The sequence below is a fragment of the Ranitomeya imitator genome, chromosome 5 (assembly GCF_032444005.1).
Source record: "Ranitomeya imitator isolate aRanImi1 chromosome 5, aRanImi1.pri, whole genome shotgun sequence".
NCBI lineage: Eukaryota > Metazoa > Chordata > Amphibia > Anura > Dendrobatidae > Ranitomeya > Ranitomeya imitator.
In genome coordinates, this window is record NC_091286.1 from 47647349 (window position 1) to 47671667 (window position 24319).

General features: G+C 42.5%; 1 protein-coding gene across 1 annotated transcript in view; it reads left to right on the forward strand.

Moving 5' to 3' along the window:
- The window catches only part of TTC7A (tetratricopeptide repeat domain 7A), a 405643-nt gene that overhangs the window by 326018 nt on the left and 55306 nt on the right, over positions 1 to 24319 (forward strand). Inside the window, exons 18-19 of the mRNA XM_069768639.1 lie at positions 1734 to 1868; positions 12959 to 13161. Coding sequence (XP_069624740.1) covers positions 1734 to 1868; positions 12959 to 13161 — 338 coding nt within the window. The remainder of the gene's footprint in view (positions 1 to 1733; positions 1869 to 12958; positions 13162 to 24319) is intronic.

Below are 24319 nucleotides of genomic sequence, written 5' to 3' on the forward strand. Positions count from 1 at the left end.
CTGTGCATGTGGAGGCGGTGTGTATGGAGAAATAGGACTTTGCTTAGATTTATTTTCATTCTAATTATTGCTTGTGTGAATACCCAGGACGGCTAATTAACACATAAATACCGATACTCATTAACACATGAACATGTAAATAGATGGATTAACATATGAATACCTATATTAACATGTGGTTATATTTGTGTTAATAATCAAAGCTGTAGGGGCTATCACGTGTTAGTGTGAAAAAAGCAAAATAGACTCTCAGCCAATAATGAATAATAATATTAAGGAAGCTTGTTGACGGTTTCCAGGTAGCTAGTAATTTATGTTGAGTAAAGATGATCTATCTTACTTTATTTTTTTAATTTGCTGATTATATGGTATCAGTTTACCAGAGTCTGTGGAAAAACCTGTTCCGGTCCGTTAGCCCTCATCAGCACAGGATACAGAGCTGTATGATATACTTTACCGTGGGCCTCTCACCGAGCCGACCAATCTCATATGTCGAACTGCCCTGAAAGATCACACAGAAAAATTAAGAGAAATTAGAAAACTATATAGTCGTGGCCAAAAGTTTTGAGTCTGACACCAATTTTGGTTTTGCAAAGTTTACTGCTTCAGTGTTTTTAGATCTTTTAGCTAAATATTTCTACAGTCGCAGAAGTATCAGCATTTATAGGTTTTTACACTTTTATTATCAAATATGTAAAGAAGTAGAGGTGCTGCCCACAACCCCTTTGAAGATATGGGTGGTAATATAATGCATTGCACTGTTTTAAATGTGATTTTATCTGTTTAGTAATTTGCATGCATTTAGTTGTATTCAGATAGAGTTGATAGTTGGGACTAGCCCACAATGGGAGGGGCTATGTAGGGAGACAGAAGATGACTTCCTGATAGTGAGTCAGTTAGAGCCCAGTGTTCAGCAGAGACATACCTAAGGTCTGACAGTTGGCAGGCTGACATGTTATAGCATGTAGTCTGAGAAAAGGGAAGACCACAGGACATCAGATAATACGTCCTAAGGACCAAGGAAATGTAACAGAGAGATTTGATAGATTGGAACCCAGATCAGAGAGGCCACCTTTATGGAACGGAATTTGTTTCAGGGTAAGTAGAATGCCCACTAAAAGGGGATTGAACGAGAGGGAATTGTATCAGCAGGTCTTTAATGAACAGCTATCCACAGTGAAAGGGAACTCAATTGTGTGTATTGAAAGGAAGCAAAGGTCCCCATATTGGGACTTAAACATTGGACTTTCAAGGTTCTAATGAGGAGTCTTGGGCAGGACTTGGCTCATAATCTGATATCCAGCTGCCAGAGTGCAGGTCATAAGTCCTGAAAAATAAGGGTCAACCTTCTAATATGTATCGAGTCTTTACAAAAACTTGATGTATTTGTCAAAAAAAGTTTAAAAATGTATGAAAGACTTATAATTGTACTTCAGCAACCATAGAAATATAAAGATCTAAAAACATTAAAGCAGCAAATACGAATGCCATACATTGTCCCAATGAAAACTCTCTGTTCTGGTGTATGAGGGAAGTCCTAAGTGGAGACCTCCCTGTATGAGAGCCACATGCGCTACTGCACATAGGCGGGATTGTCCTCATGGGTTCACCCCAAATACAGAGCATCTGCTCTATTTCTCATCCAATGAAATGCATAAGTGTACAGAAAGTATACCTGTATAGCTAAGGTACAGAGTATTTATATATATTTTTATATTCTTGTCTCCACTTAGGATCCCAGCGTGCGTCTTCCATCGCCGCATCTCGCATGGAGCAAGCCATGTCGGAAATAACCATGCACAGCGGCACGCAGAAGCAGGGACCCATGCAGCAGTGGGTTACCCTGGAGCAGATATGGCTGCAGGCAGGTAAGGGCTGCCCCATTCGGGGGCACTGATATCACCTGTGCCACATTTTTCGTCAGTGATTTATGAAAATGTCCATTTTTTTTCAATGTTTAACCACTAGGCGTTAATGTTATCATCCACCAAACTACAAAGCAACAGAGCTCTCCTAATGGCCAGGAGCGACCGTGAATTATTCATCACACTCACATGACGGAAACAAAAGAAAGCGCACATATAATTCACTAATTGTGTATACAGATTACCGCAGCCCCTGCCGAAAAACACAACTACTCCATGCTACTCCTAATTCAGTCGGAAGTAAACTGCATCATTATTTTTTTTTCTTTTCTGTTCTCTTCTGTTTGTTTTGTGTAGATTATGAGATGTATGACGGTCTGTGTGTCAGCGGCACGGAGTACAGGCCTTCCTGTCTTTATCTGCGGAGGCTCTTTATGGGGTTTCCCATTGAGCACACAGGCGGTCTGCTCCTTCTGCGATATCGCACGTCTCCAGCACTTGTAGATTTCTTTGCAGAGCTCCGATTGTTCTTATTATCGTTGTTCAACACTAACGCGCGTCGTGGTAGCCATCTCCCCCAGTGTGAAATATATTATTCACCCCAGCGCTCCTGTCTGTTTTATAGATTACTTGGGGGGGGAAAAAGTCTTAAAATTCTTTATTGTGCCATTTCCCCTGGAAATGTATGAATATATTGACAATTGGGTGTTGCCCATATCCATTTTTAATTAGTTGTGCCTTTAAATATCTCCACACTGTCAGCAGTAATAGGACAATGCCAGGCGTGCTCTACTGTAGAAAGGTAATGGTAATCCGCAGTTGTCAATTTATTCATATATTTCCAAAAGAAGTAATATAGGACTGGCACAATGCAGGAAGCGGATCTCTAAGGCCGGGGTCACACTTGCGAGTTCAATGCGAGAAACTTGCCCGAGTCTCATGCCTCAATACACAACACTGCCGCCGACACTCGGGAGCGGAGCGTTCAGCTGCATGAATTTCTACTGAACGCTCCGTTCCCGAGTGCCGGCGGCAGTGTCGGGTATTGAGGCAAGAGACTCGGGCGAGTTTTTCGCATTGAACTCGTAAGTGTGACCCCGGCCTAAGGTTAAGTTCCCACCATAAATTTTTGACGGTGCATAGTTTCGCTGTGCAAAATACACAGCGTCTTACAGCTATAGTAAAATGGATGAGATTTATAGACATCTCCTGCCCACTGTCACTTTCTTTTTTGGATTTGCTGAGTTTTATGTGCAGATTTTTCCAGTAGGCTTGCATTAGCTGCAGATAGTCAACAGGTAAAAAAAACGCATGTAATCAGAGTTTTATTTAAATCATGGCATACCAAAAAGAGATGATGACTGCAGCATCAAAATCGGTTCTCCGCCCACGGCTGTTATCCAGTTAAATCCCGCTTTCAATCTCTGGCATTTAAGAAACACCGATAGTGGCGCGTGTCATTCCACGCTTCCCGTGACATGATTGCGGGGTACCAATGGTTTGCCATGACAGCCTGGAGTCTGCTGATGACGCCCCCTGTGCCTGTCATTACGATCCTCCTGTGAACACTATGATCGTGATTTCTGCTATATGTATAGCACAAGCGATCGGACTATTGAAGCTTCAAGTTCTCTAGGGGGACTATTAAACACAGTAAAAAGTTTTAAAAAAAAAAAGGTTTTTATAAACAATCCCACAAAAGTTCAAATGACCCTCCTTTTGCTCTATTGAAAATAAAACAGTTACCATCTGAGAAAATAAAGAACATCATCCACAATTACCACAAAAGACGTCAAGCTGTCATTGATGTTAGAGGGGGCAATACACGGTATTAAGAAATGGGGTATGTGAACTTTCGATCAGGGTCATCTGGATGTTTTGGGTTGTCATTATGATTTAAAAAGAGAAAACACAGTAGTTTGACAATAAATGGCTTCACCCAACCACTAACCATGAGTGGAGAAAAAGGTTAGGTGTTATCATTCATATTCTCTGAAAAAAGGCCAAGACAGCAAAAATTCTGCCGGGGTATGTAAACTTTTCAGTACAATTGTATCTGCCATTTACATTCTGTTGATAATGATAAAATAGTTATGACATTCACCTGCACAGCATGGTACCGCCTGGTGTTCAAGGTATAAAACAATGTGCACGTCCACCTAAGAAGCTGAGTGCTGGCGGACATCGGTGCTCTCACAGCCATGTCTTGGCACAGTGATCCTCTGATCGTTGCAGGGCAACGTTCTTCTCTGATGGAGTTACTCACTGTCCTGGCTCCAGCGCTGATCTGTGCGTCTTCTCTCTTTGGTGGCTGAATCCTTGTGTTCCCTTGGGTGCGTAGTTACCATAGTAATCCAGTCCACAGCTCTGATGTCACATCTCAAGGTCTTTTAAGGCCTGCTCAGGCAGCAGCACACCGCCTGAGTATTCAAGCAGTGCAGCATCCAGGCTGATTACCTTGCTTGGACTGCCTTAAAGCAAATCTAACATTGCATCTCTGGACTCTTCTACTGTTCTCTTAACATGTGTCACCAGCACAAGTCTACCTCTAAATAAAGATTTCTGTCTGCCAATCTGGCTCTGCTGTTCCTGGGTACTGTCAACACCCTGTGTTCTGCTACAACAAGGTGCCTGTCATTCAGTCCATCTCTGCTTTTCCTTGGTTCTATTAGCAGACTAGGCTCTGCTGCAATAAAGTGCCTAACTGTCAGCTGGCTTTCCTGTTTTTGGGTTTCCGCACACCCAGCTATACTACATCAAGGTACCTCTCTGGATACCTTTCTCTGCAGTTCCAGGTCCCGTCCAGTTATCCTGTTCTGCTGTGTCCCTGCACCCACGGCTCTCTTCTGAGCCGTCCATCTGACCCAATGAGTAGCGAACTTATCCCCCTTCCCGGTGAGCAGTAGCAGCCGGATTTGTCAGAGTGTACATATTCATATATTTTATACCTTCACTAATCTGGATCCTAAACAGTCACGTAATTTGCAGCCCGTGTCTTCCAATTCAAATTCTCCAACATAGCCCCTAACTATCATAGGTCTGTAATAGTATTGGTCTCCTAATATCAGCCAAAGGGAAAAAATAAATCTCTTAGGCTCCAGGGCCCGGGGGCGACTGCAACACCTGCACCTATTACAGTTATGCCCCTGATCCACAATGAACTTCTGAGAATGTGCCCAGGGCGATGGAAGTAATCTGCGCTGCTGATTAAAGACAAGCCTCGATGAGATGAAGAAATGCTGGTTTAATGTCAACGCCTTTTGGAGTCACTCGAACTTCTTCTTCAGGACAAACCACACTTTTGTTTTCTCTTTATAACGTGGATAAGACCCTAATACACTTTTGCATTGTTTATCTGTGAGGGTAGGTAGTTGGGTCTGTATTGTTAGCTGCCAGAGGGGGAAGGAAACTGATTCTGTACAGATTCACTCCCCTTGCATCACATCAGAAGCAGCGAGGGTGGACACCAGGAAGCATAAAAAATATATTTTTTTTAGCATGAAAATACTTTTTATATTTAATATTACTTTGAAACCAGTGGAGTGGGATTCATGGGATAAAACCTTTCAGAAGAATTCAATGGTCTCCATTAATCCACATGCTAAATATACTGAGAATTTGTTTTTCAGAAAACGATCATCTGCTCAGCTCCACATTCCATATACCGGTATGTTGCCCCCATATAGGAGTGGATGTTTGATGTGACGGGTTAGCTATGAATACCACCAGGCAAAGGTGGGACGAACATCCCCTCCAATCATATATATTCCATACCAAATCCATGGTAATATAACCGCCTCCGCTCTCCTAGGAAGTCTTTCCACAAGATTTCGGCGGTGTATGTGGGAGATTATGACCATCCAGAAGAGCATTTAAGAGGTCAGACACTGATGTTGGAGGAGAGGGCCGAGCTCACAATTTATCCCAACGGTGTCGGATGTGTCGAGGTCATGACTTTGTGCAGCCACCGTATGTCGATAGCTATCTCATCAGTCCCATAGAAGTGAATAGAGCGACAGTCTTACATGCACACTACGATTTTATTCACATTGAGATTTTGGGACCCCATTTTCGATATCAGTCAGACCCTGGGTGTATGTAGTGGGAAAACCGCTTTCGTTTTACCCTTTAGCGGAAAAAGGGGCTGAACCATAGAAAAACAGCCCCAGTCCATTATCCTTCCTCCCCCAAATTTTGCACTAGGCACTACACATCCCGGTAGGTATCATCCTCCAAACCCAGCCTCCTCCATCAGACTGCCGCGGATTTGCCATACTCTGACTCTGAACCTTATTGATCTCAGACCTGTAATAATTCTACTTTACAATTGTTGCGGGAGTTCGGAGGCCGCTAACGTGCCGGGTTCCTGGCACAGAGTCCTTCCCATTTCCAAGCTGTGAGCGTTTGCTGCCTGTAGCAGGATTATTATGTTGCATTTACAGAAAATTCTCGCTGTTTACCCATCCTACAGACTGTGATATTAAAATGCACATTTTTTATCAAGCAATATGGTCTGTCAAAGGCGTCGTCTCGGATGAATTCCGAATACCTGCATTAGCGCTGCCTGCAGCATCATTTCACATGCCGACAGAATGTTGATTTCCATCCTGTCCTAGTTAAGCTCCAGTCTCATTTTCTGCAGCACAGTACATGACAACTTCTGTGAAAATAAAGATTTTTCCTGTGACATCTGTAATTGTTGCACATAAATGAGATTAAGATAATTTGCCGCCACAACGGAGCCCAGTGACACACGGTAACATACAATATTCTATCATTAGCTGCATAGAAACATGCGGGGGGGCACAAAGCAGCACAATTACTACTCCTCTATGACGGTCTCATGATTTTTCTACTACATTTTTATTTGACATTTAACCTTCTGATTTTGGGAATGCAATCAAAAATTATGCGCAATATGTAAAGTTGCAGTAAAACTTCACCCTTGAAGCCACTTGAAAGGGTTTTCCGCATTTGACAGCTCCTTTTCTCAAAAGTGCCTTCCCTGTAATTCAAAGGGAAGCAATTATCAGAAAAATAATTCACTATTGTATTTTCGTTTTTGCGTTTTCGTTTTTTGTTCCCCTTCTTCCCAGAGCCATAACTTTTTTTATTTTTGGTCAATATGGCCATGTGAGGGCTTGTTATTTGTGGGACAAGTTGTACTTTCGAATGACACCATTGGTTTTAACATATCGTGTACTGGAAAATGAAAAAAAATTCCAACTGCTGTGAAATTGCAAAAAAACTGTTTTTTGTTTTGCTTTTTTACTGTATTCACTAAATGCTAAAACTGACCTGCCATTATGATTCTTCAGGTCATTACGAGTTCATAGACACCAAACCTGTCTAGGTTCTTTTTTATCTAAAAAGAAAATTGCACCATTTTCCGATACCTTTAGCGTCTCCATTTTTCGTGATCTCGGGTTGGGCTTATTTTTTGCGTGCCGACATACAAAGGTATGTCTTTGTGGTATTTTCCTGATGAAGGGGTCAGATAGACTTTGAAACGCGGTGAATAAACCACCAGAGTTTTTCATTAAGTTTGAATCTGTATTATTGTGGCGGCGCGGACTAAATCGACAAAGTATCCTGCACAACGTTAAAGCTTTTTTGCAATAGCACCAAAAAATCGGCAACCTTAACGTTCAAAGACAAGGAAGCTTACTGTAGCAATGAGAGACATATCATGCTTACTTCCCTTTAAATGAGAAAATTATCAGCAGTGCCGTCAACTCAGAACCATACAAGAAAACATAGGAACCAGGGTGCAGAAAAATGGCAGAAGGTGCTTTGGACTGATGAGTCAAACTGTACAATATTTGGCTGTAACAAAAGGCAGTTTGTTCACCAAAGGGCTGCAGAGCAATTTATTAATGAGTGTCTGCAGGCAGCAGTGAAGCATGGTGGAGGCTCCTTACAAGTTTGTGGCTGCATTTCAGCAAATTAAGTCGGGTATTTGATCAAGATGAATGGTTTCCTCAATCCTGAGAAATGTAGGCAGATACTTATTTATTATGCAATACTACGAGGAAGCTGTCTGATTGGCCCTAAATGTTTTCTGCTGCAGGATAATGACCCAAATATACAGCCAATGTAATTAAGAAGTATCTACAGCTAAAAGAAACCAGCAAATCCAGAAAGTGTTGATGATATGACCTCCACAGCACCCTGATTTCATTGAGTTTTTCTGGGATTACATGAAACTCTTTTTAGATTACTAAATATTGAAGATGCATCACCAAGATGGAAAGGTTGTAGAATTATGAAAATCACAGGATCAATAGAAATGTTAAATCTATTAAAAATGGAAATCTTATCTAGTATGAGCGCCATGTGCAGAAATCCTCAAACTTAAATGCTCTGATTACTATAAAAATAATAATTGTTGTCCTGCGGAATGTTCTCTCTGAATTCACTTGGGCAGATCATCAAGATCCGCTGCTGTCAGCTTCCTTTGCAAGTGCTGATCTGTCTTGTCCCATTGGTTCCACAACTAAATTAATGCAACCTTTGGCTGTTAATTTACCTGAAATGAAGACTAGAGGGCTCTAGCTACCGTACATTATGCCACCCTCATCATAATCCTGGGAGTAGACCCAGTGTGATGTTCCCTTATGAAGGACACTTAGTGGTATTTCTCTCTGGGTCTCCAGACCAACCCTGTACAGCCATTTCTGAAAATTGGCCAAGGAGCCTTTTTTCAACACAACAACTGCATATTACATTTTGCTTGTGCTTCAACGAGCCACCTGCTTGGCCTCAACATACCACATTGGCCTGTAGTATCTTTGGACTTGTCTCCCATTGAGCTCATCTTGGATGTCATTGGTCAGAAAATGCAAAGGAAGCTGACAGCAGCAGATCTTGATGATTGGATCACGTGCATTCAGCACAGCAGAACATTCCTGAGAAAAACATTAAAGCAGCACTCCAGCATTTTTTATGTCACTGCTGGAGTGATGCAACTAATCTTCCGCTCTTCCTAGCGCCGCTCCAGTCCCTTGCCATCATCTTTTGACCACAACATCTGACTTCCCGGAAGTCAGACATAGCAATCACAATCTCTCAACATAGGTCTATGAAAGCCTCATTCTGACACTCATAGACTTTGAGTTGTGATCCGGGAGGTCAAAGCCCTCAAAAAACCGCCCCTAGCGGCGCTGGGAACGGCGGCTGTTGAGTATAACACTAGGGACAGGGAACTTAGATTAGTAACGTCACTCAAGCACTGCAATAAAAAAACACTGGAATTATGCTTTTAATAACCTTACTGATATCAGCCAATTAACTTCTCATACTCACCTGTCATGACTATGCACAAGTGACGTTATCTCTCGGAGGGTCACAAGGCGCCATTTATTGTGCATATTAAAAAGGTCCATTGTGGAAAACTCTGCTTTGAAGAACTCATTATGTGAAGGATTTCATAGACGAGCTGAATTATGTAATCTCTGCTGTTATTCAGATTGGCGGTATAATTGGTATGCATTGACCACGGTGAGATCTCCATTGTAGGTGAGCTTACGGTATAATCGTGTGCTATGTGAGGCATCCAGATGTGCAGAACCCAGTGGGTTAACCTTCTGTTCTGTGCATCATCCCAGTTCTCTGTTGTGGGTCTTGTCATGTGCCGAAATCTTTTGATACCGTTACATTTTGATCCATGTTGTGTACTGCTTGATTGAAACCCTACAATTGAATTCTGTAGCTCCGCTGACAGTCACACAGCAGCGCCATGCCAATTATTTTCCTTCCCGTACACTGGAAAATAATGGGCTACAGCAGGGCTAAAGGTATGGATAAATACAGTACAGCGGTAGGTTTTTTTTCTATCCTCATCGTGGATACCAGCATACGTTTCTTATATAATGAATAACACGGATCATGTCCTTCCACGCTGACTTTTAAAGAGCACCTGTCCGCACGTTTTTACATGTGGAAGTAGTGGTGTGGCGGTATAGGGGGGATTTCCCTACAATAAAAATTATGTTGGTTTTTTTGTTGAGATCCGATGTACCGATCATGAGAAATCTATGCAAATCAGGCTACAAGTGCACTTGGGGGAGTGTGTGTCAGGTGCATTGACACTCTCCCTGTGCACTTCTTGAATATAGCTCTTATTCTAGATTTCTCAAGACCAGCACAATGGATCTTTAAAAAAAAGGATCATTTTTATTGGAGAACAAGCTAACATGGAGAAAATTAAAATCAACCATTTCTTTAGGCGATTCGTGTTTTGGACCTTGGTACAAAATCTCTACCTGAGGCTAAACTGTACACTGTATATGAATAACAAACCCGTACTGTCTGATACAGTTATATGAAAAAGTTTGGGCATCCCTATGAATCTTAAGCTTAATGTTTTATAAAAATTGTTTTTTTTGCAACAGCTATTTCAGTTTCATTTATCTAATAACTGTTGGACACAGTAATGTTTCTGGAGCGCCCCCAGACACAGGGCCACGAGTTCTCGGTACCGGGCCTCTCTGGTTCGGTTCTGAGGCTGTCACGGTGACTAGACCCGGTCTGCGACCCTGCTAAGGGGCGTCCAATAAAGGTGGTACTGTCCGTCAGGGATTCGTGACGCCACCTGTGGTGTTCGGTCAGGGTGACCGACACTGCTGTGGGGTCCGCTGGGGTGATGAAATGGCAGCTAGATGGTATACCTTCCCACAGGTGAAGTATGTCCCCAGGGCTTCCCAGTAAGGTGGATGGTGATGGTGTGAGGTGCAATCAATAACGAGGACACAAGGTTGCAGTCTCTTTACCTCTTTACTGAAGACTTCAGGATCCTCAATCCACAGCACAGTTAACAGGGCTATCTGAGACCGGCCGGTCCGATGGGCACATCCAGAATTCCCTTTGCAGGTGGAAATCGTTGCCTACCAATAGCGCCTGTGTGTTGTAGTGCTACCCTGCTGAGCATTCGGAATAGTCCTCACAACTTCTGTTCTCGTTCATTCGTTCTTTCTAATTCGTTCCAGATCTTTCTAGTTCAACGTCCCCCAGGTATGTTATGGCTAGGACGCACCCGTATGATGGGAAGGCCTGGAGTTCTTCCGGGACCCTAGAGACGCCCCTCTCCCACAGTTGTCCCCTATGTCTTCATAGGTGTTTAGGTGAGACAGCCAACCTATAATTAACTGTCCTGCGGAGTTTGAAGTAAAGCGTAGAGTCAGTTACTCCGTCGGTGTTCCGGCCACCGGCTACGCGCCTCAGTAGGATGTTGCCTCGGTCTCACGGCACGACTCCTACTGGTTCTCCTTTGTGCTTGATCTCGTTTCTCACTGTTCCACAAACAATATCCTTCGCTTTGTGTCTCTTTCTTAGGATACCTGTTGTGAATTCTGCTCTTGGGCTCCCTCCGGTGGTTGTTGATGGTAATGCAGTTATTCCTGAGCAGCAGTCTTGGACAGGTGTTTCTTCTAATTGCAATTCAGACTGGGGTATTTAGCTGTGCAGGACTCATTAGTCCTTGCCAGTAGTCAATGTTCCTTTGGAAGTGTTGGTCCTCTGCCTGGCCCCTCCTGCTTGCTGCCAATTCAGCTAAGATAAGTATTTTCTTCATTTTTTTTTTAGACACACTGCCGTGTGTTTATTTTCTGTGCTTATCTTGTTTCTATTTTGTTCCTGCTAGACTGTGCCTGTTGTTTTTCTCAGTCTAGTTGGACTCGCTGGAGTCGCAGATATACTCTCCACATCTTTAGTTAGGTGGTGGAGTTTTTGTATTTTTCTGCTGTGGATATTTTGTAGTGTTTTATGCTGACCGCATAGTATCCTGTACTATCCTTTCCTATCTAGGTAGAAGTGGCCCCCTTTGCTTATCCCTGTTTTTTTGTCTGCGTGCGTCTTTTCCTCTCCTACTCACAGTCATTATTTGTGGGGGGCTACCTATCGTTTGGGGGTCTACTCTGAGGCAAGAGAGTTTTCCTATTTCCATCTTTAGGGATATTTAGTCCTTAGGCTGTGTCGAGGTGTCTAGGTCTGGTTAGGTACACCCCACGGCTACTTCTAGTAGCGGTGATAGGATCAGGGGTTGCGGTCAGTAAAGTTACCACTGCTCCAGCGAAGGTCATTTCATGCTGCTCCAAGGCCACCTGATCATAACAGATACCGCCGCGGGGTGTGCAGGCACGGTTCCGTAACGTTCTATTCTGGTCGCTAGGTGCCTGCCAGGTTCCCACGCCTGACAGGGACCCCCCTGTGTCTTCTCCCTGCAACACCTCCTGCCACGTAATGTTGCCTGAATCCAACCCAGTCAGCTTCTGACTAACTTCCTATCCAACTCCTAGTTTTACCAGTGTGAGGAGTGGCCTAATAAATAAAGCCTTTTGCTCCCCCTATTGGCCAGAGTGTGAAGTGTAATGTGTGCTGGTGATACCTGGTCAGTAAAATTCCTTCAGTGCCATCAGACGTACCATCACTCCCCTTAGTGGCAGAGTGTCATACTGCAACGACCAGATCTCTGGGGCGCTGCATTTCTGCCTTGAAATGAGGTTTATTGTACTAACAGAAAATGTGCAATCTGCATTCAAACAAAATAAGAAATCTTGTTCTCCCTCTTCTCCACACCTATGCTATGGTTTTCACAATCAATCCAATTCTCTTGGAAGAGGGAATCATTCTCGCGTGACCCCGACCTAGGGGCTCATTCAGACATCAGTGCAAATCGGTCCCATCTTGAACCGCAGGACAGGGACTGGCGCCAAGTCATCGACCGCAGCTTGATATATTTCTATGAGTCGGTCGCGCTCGGGTCAGGAGATACGTGGCCAGTCCACGCATTAGCACTCCGGACCGATTTGCACTGACGTCTCCATGAGCCCTAACCATGGAAGATGGGGCCGTCACTCCACAGATTGGCCTGAATTATCTACTCTAATATGTCACTTTCTAATCGGGGGAATCCTGGGAAGTTTACAGGTGGAGAGGTTTTATTATTATGCTTGTTTGCATTCTTGCAGAGCGTACAGGTGTTGTATGACTGCCTGTCAGTCAATCCCCTACACGTTTATAGAGCAGGAAAAATTGGTCGAAATTAGAAATAATGAGTTATTTATTGTACTGTTTTTTTTTTCTTTATTGTGTAGCTGAACTCTTTATGGAACAACAGCATATGAAAGAAGCAGGCTTTTGTATCCAGGAGGCAGCCAGCCTTTTCCCCACATCACACACTGTGCTGTACATGCGTGGGAAGCTCGCGGAGATGAAAGGCTGTTTGGAGGAGGCAAAGCAGATATACAATGAAGCACTAACAGTCAATCCAGATGGAGTGAAAATTATGCACAGCCTGGTAAGTTTGTGGGTTCTTAGCTCCACTCACTGTGTAAGTGTTTTCAGACTGCAGCTGTGGGCTCCATTGTTGCATTGATTGTGCGGTAATATTAAGTCATTATTTTTAGAAGGAGCCTTCTCTGTTTGTATTTTTTTTTTCCCTATAAATTGTTTTAGATTTTGTAGAAGTACAGTAGTTGGGAAAATAAATTGCTAATCCTTTTTTGGAAAATAGAAATCACATATATTTCTACTTGGCCAATACTCTATGATGGTCGCCATTATGCAATGTGAGACAGATTTGTAGAAGATTGTTTAGTCATTGGAGCAAGTGGTGCCACCTCCTTCATTGATGGGCTTGGAATGCTATAAGTTCAGTAAAGGGATGCCTTAATGTGACCTGTTATCATAATAGGCTGATGCCTAGTAATATTAAATAGTAATATACAGTATATATAATTTATATAACTGACCTTATATGCATCCCAAAGGCCAGTTTCACGTGTCTAACATTTACAGTCCGAGTATGAACCTCAATGGTTGGAGAAGGCAAATGTCTCCTACCTTGAACTCTGACCTTAGGGCTCGAGGACATGACCATAAAAATAGGACGAGTTCTATCTCTCATTTTGACAGATAGCACTTGTCCCCATGTTATTCTATGGGGCTAGATTTTTTCCTCAGATAGGGCTGGGGAAAAAATCACAGCATGCCCAAGTTGGATCCAACATTCAGATCGCACTCGGCCAGGCAAGTCAGTGAGTCCATGGAAAACATCGGACTGCCCACAGACTGAGTCCAGTCTGATTTCCACGCACTGACAGAATGGAGAAGATGGAGCCATTTTTTTCTCCATCTTCTCATCTGAGAGAATCGGATCACACTAGGATCATAATTGACCCAATTCTTTTGGATGAGAGAAAATATTGTTATATAGGCATTTATGAGGTTGTTGAGTTCAGGTCAGGAGACATTTGGCTGGTCTGGGCATCGTGATCAATACTGGGACCTTGAATTTCGGATGCATGATACCCACCTAAAGTTGACCTGATACCAAGGTATAATTTAGTAGAGGTAGCCACACTTTTGGTCAAGTTACTCTTCGTAGAGGTTCGTTATAAACTGTTCCATCAAAACCTTGAGACACTCCTAGTAAAGGAAAGGGATTGTGCCGCAATAGACCTCTATCGTCTATCTAAAGGATAGGTGATAAATGTATAATCACTGAGGGCCCCACCACTGGGACCAGTACTGATCATTACAGTCATGCAGTCAACCGTGCAACAACGGTATTTTCTTTTAGTCCCTCCTTTTGCCCAACTAATCATGGTCTCTAAGGAATCCTAACATACTAGGGGAAGATGTGTGAGACAGTTCTTCTATTAACCAATCTAATATTTAGTACAAAAATGTTATATTAGTGGTGTTGTATTGGATGATACTAGGCTCATATGGGCAGGTAATTTGTAGAGTCAAAAATATTTTTGGCCTGATGTGAAACATGGTTTAATGTATGATTTATGTCACCCTGTTTTGATAGCAATATTCCACATTTCCGAATTGTAAAAAAAAATTCTAAGGGAACATTTATTTTCATTTTATTCATTTAGTTAATAGTTTTCGCGTAGGATTTATTTTATGTAAATTTACCTCAAGTATGCACCGCAAATCATTCTTAAAATGACACTAAAATTATTCGACAATGTCTGAAAACAATATAGCACTAAAGAAAAACACTTTGGATATAATAATCTTGATTTTGTTCTGTGCCATACTGCAATCCAAAAGAAGAGGAACAATGTCTCCTCCTCAGTTGGTTCTATTGCATATGAACATCTGTCATTTAATTCCTTTAAAGGAATATAAATGTCATAAGTATCTGCCAAAATGCTCACTTTTCAACAAACTCCCTTAAAGGGAATCTGCCACTATGATCAACACTCTCAAGCCGACTACATGGGCATGCAGGTCCTAGAGAGTTGAATCAAATGATACTTTGATATCTGTAATCCGATGAATGATGCCTGAGAAATTCACCTTTTTCAAATATGTAAATTAGCTGAAAAGAGTTCTTTTCCAGAGTAGGATCATTCCTGACATCTTTTCAGCTTATTTACATATTTTAAAAATGTGAATTTTTCATTACCCATTCATCGGATTACAGATATCAAGGTATTATTTTATTCAACTTTCCAGGACCTACATACCCATATAGACAGCTTAGGAGGGTTGATCCCACTGTCAGATTCCCTTTAACACTTGCACACTTGGTTCATCTAAATGGGACTATGGGTGGAGGTGGTGTTTGGCCGTTACTAAACCTCTCTGGCTGCATGCCTTGAGAAGCAAAGATTGCGCATGTTGATATGCAACATGCCTAGTCCTTTTTCTTGCCCTGACAAAGACGAAACAAATGTGAGTTAGGCTACGTTCACATTAGCGTTGCGCCGCCGTTAAACGTCATCATGTCATACACATTAGATGATCGGATGATCAAAGTCTAAACTACATGACCATCTTAACACAGAGAGCATAAAGTGTTGATTTTAATGCTGGAAGTGACAGGGCATACTACTTCCAGGACACTTAGAAGGCCCACCGGAAAAGTGGAGACTTCCTGGTCTTGTATAATACATTCAGGGTCCCCCAGGGACTGCACACACATCCCTCATGGCAGCTCTCTCCCAACATCTTTTTAGTTGGGACGCAGAACACATGTAGTGGGAAGGAAACTGGCATTAATAATGCTTACCCCAAAAATTCTCCCAGTAAGCATTTTAGAAAAGTTGGAAAGTATGATATAGGGTCAAGGATTATTCAGTGATGCACGAAAGACCACGGCACTCTTTAGTTTCAGTGAAGAAAATATTATTGACCTTTCAGTAGGTCATGGTCAAGGGTACCGCACTTTCCAAAATGGCCAATGTTTCTGTCTTTATTGAGTTCGATTAGGGTGCTGTCAACCTCACGATGTTCCCAACAGGCTGTGATCAAGGTCCAGGAGGATCAAAAATTTGGCATCTCGTAAAGTGTGGTATCCATGAACATGATGTGCTGACAGATCAATGAAAATGTTGTTCACTGCAACTGACTAGTGCCGTGGTCTTTCGTGCATTATTGTCATGATATCCATCCTACCACTGAGCACAACCATCCACCCGGAGTGACGACCATAACCTTTCTAAAATTATTCAATGGGTGGTGACAAATTTAATTCACCCATTCAACATACTGATTATTTCTTCGTCATCTGACCTTGCTATCTTCAGGGATCCATGAGGTCTAGTGTGTCTGGACAGTCAGTATCATACATGGTGTAACCTTTCCAGCTCCAGTATATATCTCCTGGTGAGATAAAATTACTCTACAAGCAACTATTTCTGCCTGGTGTCATTTCATCACAAGGCTTTAAATAGCCCCATGAGTTCTACTTAAGCTCCTGCTCTGAAACTTTGCTCAATATTTGGTTTCCTTCGTGTATTACGAGTTGATGTGAGGCCCCGCAGCTTAATTTGCTTCTTTCATAATTGAGTAAGTGATAGCGGTGGTAATAAAACATTTATGTGGGAGCACATTTCATATCATATGAGATACCGTAACCCTTGCCATAAGGTTACTAAACATTAATTAGGTAACAAGTCAACCATCAGGTGCCTCCAATTGTATTAGACAATTAACGTTACGGAGTACAGTTCGTTATAGAAACCTACTTAATATCTTTTGTGTCCTCGAGTCATTTTGGTGTTGGATAACCACTTATGCCCATTAAACTTTCTGTGTCTAGAACCATCAACGGCATTGTTAAAGGGCAAACGTGTTTTAATATCCCGAGAATATGACACCAGTTCTCCGAGGGGCATTGTTCAAGACGGGAGTTTGTCCTGGCCTCCTGTGAGATAACCTTTGCAGGAGTGTAGACCGGATTTTAGAATTTTTGTTTTTTTTTTTTTTGTTTTTTTTTGTTTCCAGGAATCCAATAAATGTGTCACTTTATATTATGTCATTGACCGGTTTCCTTGACCTTACCAACCTATTGTAAGAGATGAACTCATTTACAAATCTAATGCACTTGGATTAATATGCAAGCTGTACAGCTTCACGAGCTGCATCGGAAGATTAGGAATTGATGTTTTGACCTATGCCGAGGCTTGATTAACCAGGAAAAGATTAGTTATTGCAGCATTGGGTTTGGGAGCTTACCGTAAATGCATTTTTATGAAGAAGGCCAATTCATCTGCGTTCTCATAGGATTTTTACACAGCCAAGGATCGCTCCAGGCTCATATGTCGAATGTCCATTTACTGGATGCATGCAAAAAAAGTGGCATATGTTTGAGGAGTAAGGACTGGACTAACTATTTTTTAACTACAAAAATTTTCATTTGCGACGTCATATCATTGTGCACGCAGCAATATATCCTAAAGCCAGAACATGGTGAACAGAACATGTAAAGGCAAGGTGCTACCTAGATTGTTTATTTTATCCCTGCTGTTGTCTTCGGTCAAAAACGACCGACCTTGAACTTCAATATTCTTTAAAATATTCAAGATGCGGCTCTGAAACCCGTGGCCGACCGACCCATCCTCATTTAAGTCAATCAACCACAAGTTTCAGAACCGCATCTTGAACACCCCAAAAAATACCAAAGTTCAAAATCGGTCTCCCCAGACCGAAGACAACAGCAGGGTTACATAATAAAACCATATACTGAAATATCTTTTTTTTTAATCTATTTTTATTGTTACATTTTATACTGGATATGATTAGGATACTTGATATTATTAGGATCTGAGCTGTCAATTTGCTTTAACATCAGGTTAAATATGATTTACAGTAGTTACATGGACCCTATAAACTGGTACCTAGAGAAACATCTGTGGGGAAGTTTTGTGGGCATTGTGTGTGACCTATGCAGAGGTCATTGTAAAGGGATGGGGAGGAGGTGAGCTGTGACTTCACCTGCCTACACTGCTCAACATTGAAATTGAAACACCAAGAAGGAAACGTCGTGGAATTATGGAAATCACAGGATCGTTAGGCGTGTTAATGATCCGCAAATAGTAAAAGAATGGAATAAAAAGGTAAAATATCTCAATTTGCTCACTGTTAAGTATAAATGCCAAATGCCTTGGCTGCTATCAGTGAGTTAATTAATTAATGGTTGTCTTAAGAATGTTCTGCCTCGCAGAATGCACTTGGGCAAATCATCAAGATTCGCTGCTGGCATCTTCCTTTGCGATTGCCAACCAATGACGTTCCAGAAGTGCTCAATGGTAGACAAGTCCAGAGACGTTGCAGGCCATGATAGCATATTCAGGCTGCACAGGCTACTCACAGTAGCATAACAACACCAGAGATAAAAGTGAACAATGATGTCCAAAAATAGTATATTACGTTATTAGAAAACAATAATGATAAAGGGATGTAAAAGGTGCCTCAGAAGAGGGAATGCGCGTAGCATGTCATACAAGGAAAATATAATGCATGGAGTACAAGAAAAAGTGTTTATCAACAACTGTATATAGACCTATAGATTAGTGACCTCCTTGATAATCCATATACTACATAGTGAGGTAGCTGAACAGCATCAAATAAACTATATATGATATTACCTCTAATAATATATTTAGATGCAGCTGTAAGAGGATAACACTGTATCCCTCCACCCCGATGCGTGATTCACTTTGCTTCTTACCAGGGAGCGTTTGACTTAGTTTCTTCATGCCTCTGGTAGAAACGCGCATCGAGGTGGAGAGAAGCTTTGCTGGTCCTCTTGCAGTTGCAGCTAAATATATTATTAAATGTAACGTCATATGTACTTTATTTGATGCTGTTCAGCTATCTCACCATGTATGTTTATATTTTGCTTGTATGACCTGCTGTCTGCGTTCCCTCTGTTGAGGCTCCTTTTACATCTCTATCATTATTGTTGTCTAATAAAGTAATATATAGTGATGAGCGAGTATACTCGTTGCTCGGGTGGTTTCCGAGTATTTGTTAATGTTTAGAATTCCTTGCCGCAGCTGCATCATTTGCGGCTACTAGACAGCTTGATTACATGATGGGATTCCCTAGCAACCAGGCAACCGCCACATGTACTCAGGCTGGCTAGCAGCTGTAGATCATGCAGCTGCATCAACAAAAACTAAATCTCTGAGCAGTCACAAATACTCGGAGACCACCCGAGCGTGCTCTGGAAAAGCCGAGCAACGAGTATACTCGCTCATCACTAGTAATATACTATTTTTTACATCATTGTTCACTTTTTCTGGAGTTTTATTTTATCTCTGAAATTGTTGTAACGCTCTATGCATGGACAGCACGTCCATGAATCAACTTTTGTATTACTATCTGGACAAATATATGTTGATTAATACAGTAGCAGCAGCAAAATGCAGCCTGGTACTGTCGTGTTGAAAAACAGCTGCTAGGATACTTTGGAGAACTGGCCGTGCCACTGGTTCCACTACAAAGTCAATGTGATGGCAAGCTGTTTACCTGGAGCAAAGACTAAAGTTGTCCGGCTTCCATATATTATGCCACCCCACCCATCTAGGAAAAGTTCTTGTGTGATGTTCCCTCTTGAGTACATCTTCATGTTGTTGCTCATGTCTACAGATAAATATTAAGCTATCATTGCGTCCAAGACAAAAGAGGCACAAGAAAGGGAGGTCCAGATAAAAGATTTATCTCTTTATTGATTCATCCAACGCGTTTCGAGGAAACAAAGGTTCTTAATCATAACAACAAGATCAAGACAAAAGTGAGACATCACTGAGGAAACCAGATCTCCATTCCTGAATCCATTTTCATTTTATTCCATATCCTTTGAGAGTGGCTGTGTGAGGTCAGTGGATCACCTGCAGCTGGATTCCAGGCTCATAGCCTGATGTCGGGCAAACAGTTTGTGATGGTTTGTGTAGACAATGTTTGATGCCTCAGCCTTGGCATCTGACGTCCAGTTTCAGAATGGATCATGCGCCATTTTTCTAATCTGACGATCTATCCGTGCAGAGGTTTGCCTCTGCCCACCTCCTGAAGTTCGTCGTTGTTCTCACAACTACTGGAACAATCAGCTTTGAACGGTGTTGACATTTTGGCCATGCACGTAGCGATCTACCAGAGTGATAAACCGACATCTCTCAGTTCAAAGCTTCTGTCCCACTGAGATTGTGAAAAGTGGCGACAACCGGCACATCAACTAAAAGGAGACATTGCACAATCATCCCACAGTCCATGTTTGATCTTTCATGTGGCTAAAAAAAAGTAGCTTTAAATCTGGCTTTTATGCCCCTGCCACAGATTGGGGCAAGGTTCTTGATGCATCTGATACTTTTTCAATTTGCTCTACCTTCCAGCTTGCCCTTCATGGTGTTCCAGTTTCATTATTGATGAGTTTATACATGGAGTGATGTCTTCCATTGTAATCCTGATTATGATGATAATGAGATTACCTAGGAGAAGTGAACTGTACAGAACCAGAAGTGTCAGCCTTTCATGACGCTCGGTAGCCAGAATGCAAAATATAGGATCTCCAATTAATTAATTATTGATTTTTACATATAGGTAATGACTTCTCCAAAGTGCTAAAAAATGCTAATGTGAAAAAAGTGATTGAATCATTCACTCTAAGGGGCATTGAGATTTTCAGATAAATGCATTTTTTTGTGTTATTGAATACAGTTCAGTTGCAGGGATCCATGTAGAAATGTATCTGCAAGGACGGTCTAAACCCTAATGAACATGAAAAGGGACGGCCCCTGAGGAACTCTACACCTCAGTATGTATATTTCCAAGGTGTCTGATTCTGGTGCTGATCTATATGTACATGGAATAAGGCTCTGTGCCAGGCAAATATTGACAGCTGCTGTTGGCTAATTTTTCATTGATCTCTGATTCCGGAGGAGCAACAGCCATTCTTCGGCTGCTCATATAAAGCTTTGTGCTAGCAGAGAGTATAGGAGAAAAGAGATCTGCTGTGCACATGAAATACTTTTTATTTATTTATTTTACTCACTTATATAGCGCCATTAATTTCATATTGTTTTAAGAAATTATCGATACTGTCCCCATTGGGGCTCACAATCTAAATTCCCTATCACTACTGTGACAACATTGCATTTTATCTTAATTAGCCAGATGTCTATTTTCAACAAGCCTGGAGGAATAGATTGTTATCTATATGTTGACTTTTGAATTTAGGTATTTCTTTCTGGTTGATCAAGAAAACAGAATTTTGTTAGTGTAAGCCTGTAATATTGATTTGTAAGTTGACAATTTGTTGTAACATATTGTGCTCTTATCCTGGATGACTAGTGATACAGGGTCATGGATGTTTGCTGATATGTTGATTACACATTGTCCAGGCCAGCCAGTTTGTTGACTTGCAAAATAGAGGAGGAAAAACTATGCAAATACATTACATAATCAAACAATGCGAGTTGGTCTTATCACCATTCTTCCCCTTTACCTGTGAATACTGGATGAAGGACAGTTGTTAACTATAAAAATGGTTTATATGCCTCTGTAACATGAGAAAGAAATTCAGCCAAGACATCCAGACATCCAAACATCCAAAAAGAACCAGAGACTCTTTACAGGACATCAGCCAAGACATCATGGCTCCATCACGAGGGACACAGATAATGCATTCTACAGGATGCCAGCTTAGGGAATAATGGCCCCTGCTGGAATACAGATCTGCTACATTGACCAACGCGAATCAATGGATACGTTTTGGATAGTTAGGATTTGGACCCACCTATTGCCTGAGCCCCAAGGATACGTTTGTGGGGGCCAGTAATAGGTCCCTCCGGTCATCTGAGTCCATGGAGTTGTTCGGAGAAGCCAGGTTTTGACCCTCCAGTCAACTGGCCTTGTACCTCAATGGACTATCGTCTTCCTAAGCTTGTCGTTACCTCCTCTCTCTGTGCATGCCACATGGGCGGGTAGTCAGCCCTGGAAGCGGAAGCCAGATTGTGACCCTCTGGTCAACTGCCTTTGTATCTCAATGGGCTGTCATCTTCCTAAGCTTGTCGTTACCTCCCCTCTGTGCGTGGCACAGGTGGGGTAGTCGGCCCTGGAAGCTCTGAAGTCATAGCTGCTCTTATCCCGGTGAGTCAGCAGAAGGGTGAGACTCTGTAATGTGCACCAACTTGGGTATTTTGCTGGGACTGTTCTATGTGCTATTTGCCTGTTTTGTGGTTCAATATAGTATTGCCACACCCTTTTACCCTCACCCTGTGTTGTGTGAGTAGCGTTACGCCCACCGAAAAAGGAGAGCGGGTGTCACGACCTATTTTTTGGATTTGTGGCAGATCTGGTTCCATGGAGTTAAAGCTTTTTGCCTTTTGGCCTATCGAGGGTTAATGTCAGTTTTTCCCCGCTGGCAAGCTGGTGTAATTGTATTGCTGCTGGATGAGCTGATGTGGGCAGTGACCACTCCCACCATCCTTTAAAAGGTCACCTGATGCATCAGCTGACTGTCAGTGTTGGAGCAATCTGCAGTGACCAAGCTGGAGTTAGGAGCTCTCTGGGTGCAGTGGTGCTTCTGCTGAGTTCACTGATCTGGTGCCTTTTTTCTGCTGTGCGGAGCTTTGCAGCAGAGAAAGCTAAGTGTGAAATTTTTGTTACCTTGTCCCTTTGGTGTCTGTCACTTTCCCCTGTGTTTATTGCCTGCAGTGGTGTGGCTAGTGCCCATCACCGGCCAGTGCACTAGCCAGGGCAGAGGTAGGTGACAGTTAGGGATGAGGTATCCCGATGGCGGTGGGGGAAGGACCCGAATAGGGCATTAGGGGAGTGCAAGGTCAGTCTCAGGTTTGAGCTCAGGTTGTGACCATTCCCCATTCCTCATGAGTAGGGCCTTCCTGTCACCTATACCATCCCTGTTGTATGTGTAATGTGTATTGTGCCGTTAGCTGACCGACCATCCATTGGGTCGAGTCACACCGTGAGTCACCACGTGACAGCGGGAGTTTGGTTGGATGATCCATGGTCCATGCTGTTTTGGCTAGCGGACCAGGGCAATCGCTGACCCCTCGTGTCTCCACAACTATGTCTTTGTAGTGTGGGAGGAAACCAGAGAACCCGGAGGAAACCCATACAAAGACTGGGAGGACATACAAACTCCTTACAGATGTTGTCCTTGGATGCATTTGAACCCAGGACCCCAGCGCTGCAAAAAAACAGTGTTAACTACTGAACCACCATGCTGCATCATACTTGAGTGAAGGGAGATGTCTTCCTATGACCACTGGGGAAACAGAACAAACCCTGATATTGTTGTAAGGCCGCGAGAACTTGCGAGTTCAATACGAGAAAGTCACACAAGTCTCTTGCATCACGTTTTGGCATTGCCGCCGACACTCGGGACCGGAGCATGCGGCTGCATAGAAATGCATGCAGCCCCAAACTCCGGTCCCGAGTGCCGGTGGCAATGCCGGGACTTGATGCGACTCACGCGACTTTCTCGCATTGAGCTCGCAAGTGTGACCCCGGCCTAAGGGGGGGATGGGTTGGACAAGACCCATCAGATCCTACTCAGTGAACAACTATAGCCCACAATTGAGACTAATCTGGGAGACTGCTCTGGTTATGTATGAAGAAGGCTCTGGAAGAAAGAAAGTAGCTCCAACTATTACTTGTGGGGGAGTTTGGCGCTGCCATGATTTTTGTGGGGGAACACTGTTATTGTATTGACGTCGGTGCTAAATAAGGAGAATAGCAGGAAAAGGGCAAATGCTGTGACTTCAGGGGATATTGGAGAACTGCTTTAATTAATAGGAGGGAGAAAGAATTGCCGTACAACTCAGGCTGTGGGCACGTTCGGACCATATAGTATTTATAGGTCCCCAATCTTAGACTAATACACATCAGTACACTGTTGGCTTTTTTTCCTATGGAAAAAGTGTATTTTCCTGCTCTGTTCTGTGCATAGGCATCAAGCAACAATCTAGGGTAAAGCACCTGGTACACAACTACTAATTACTAACATAATGCTCTCCGGGCCGCAAGGAGATCTTTATATCCATACAATGGCATAGGTCACAGCCTTGCACCAAAGTTATTTATCTGGAATTTTTAAAATGTTACTCTCTTATATGGCGCTATAAATTTCAATATTGCTCATAGACATTATATCCCAAAACATTGAGTTCTGACACAAGGCATTCTGTAAT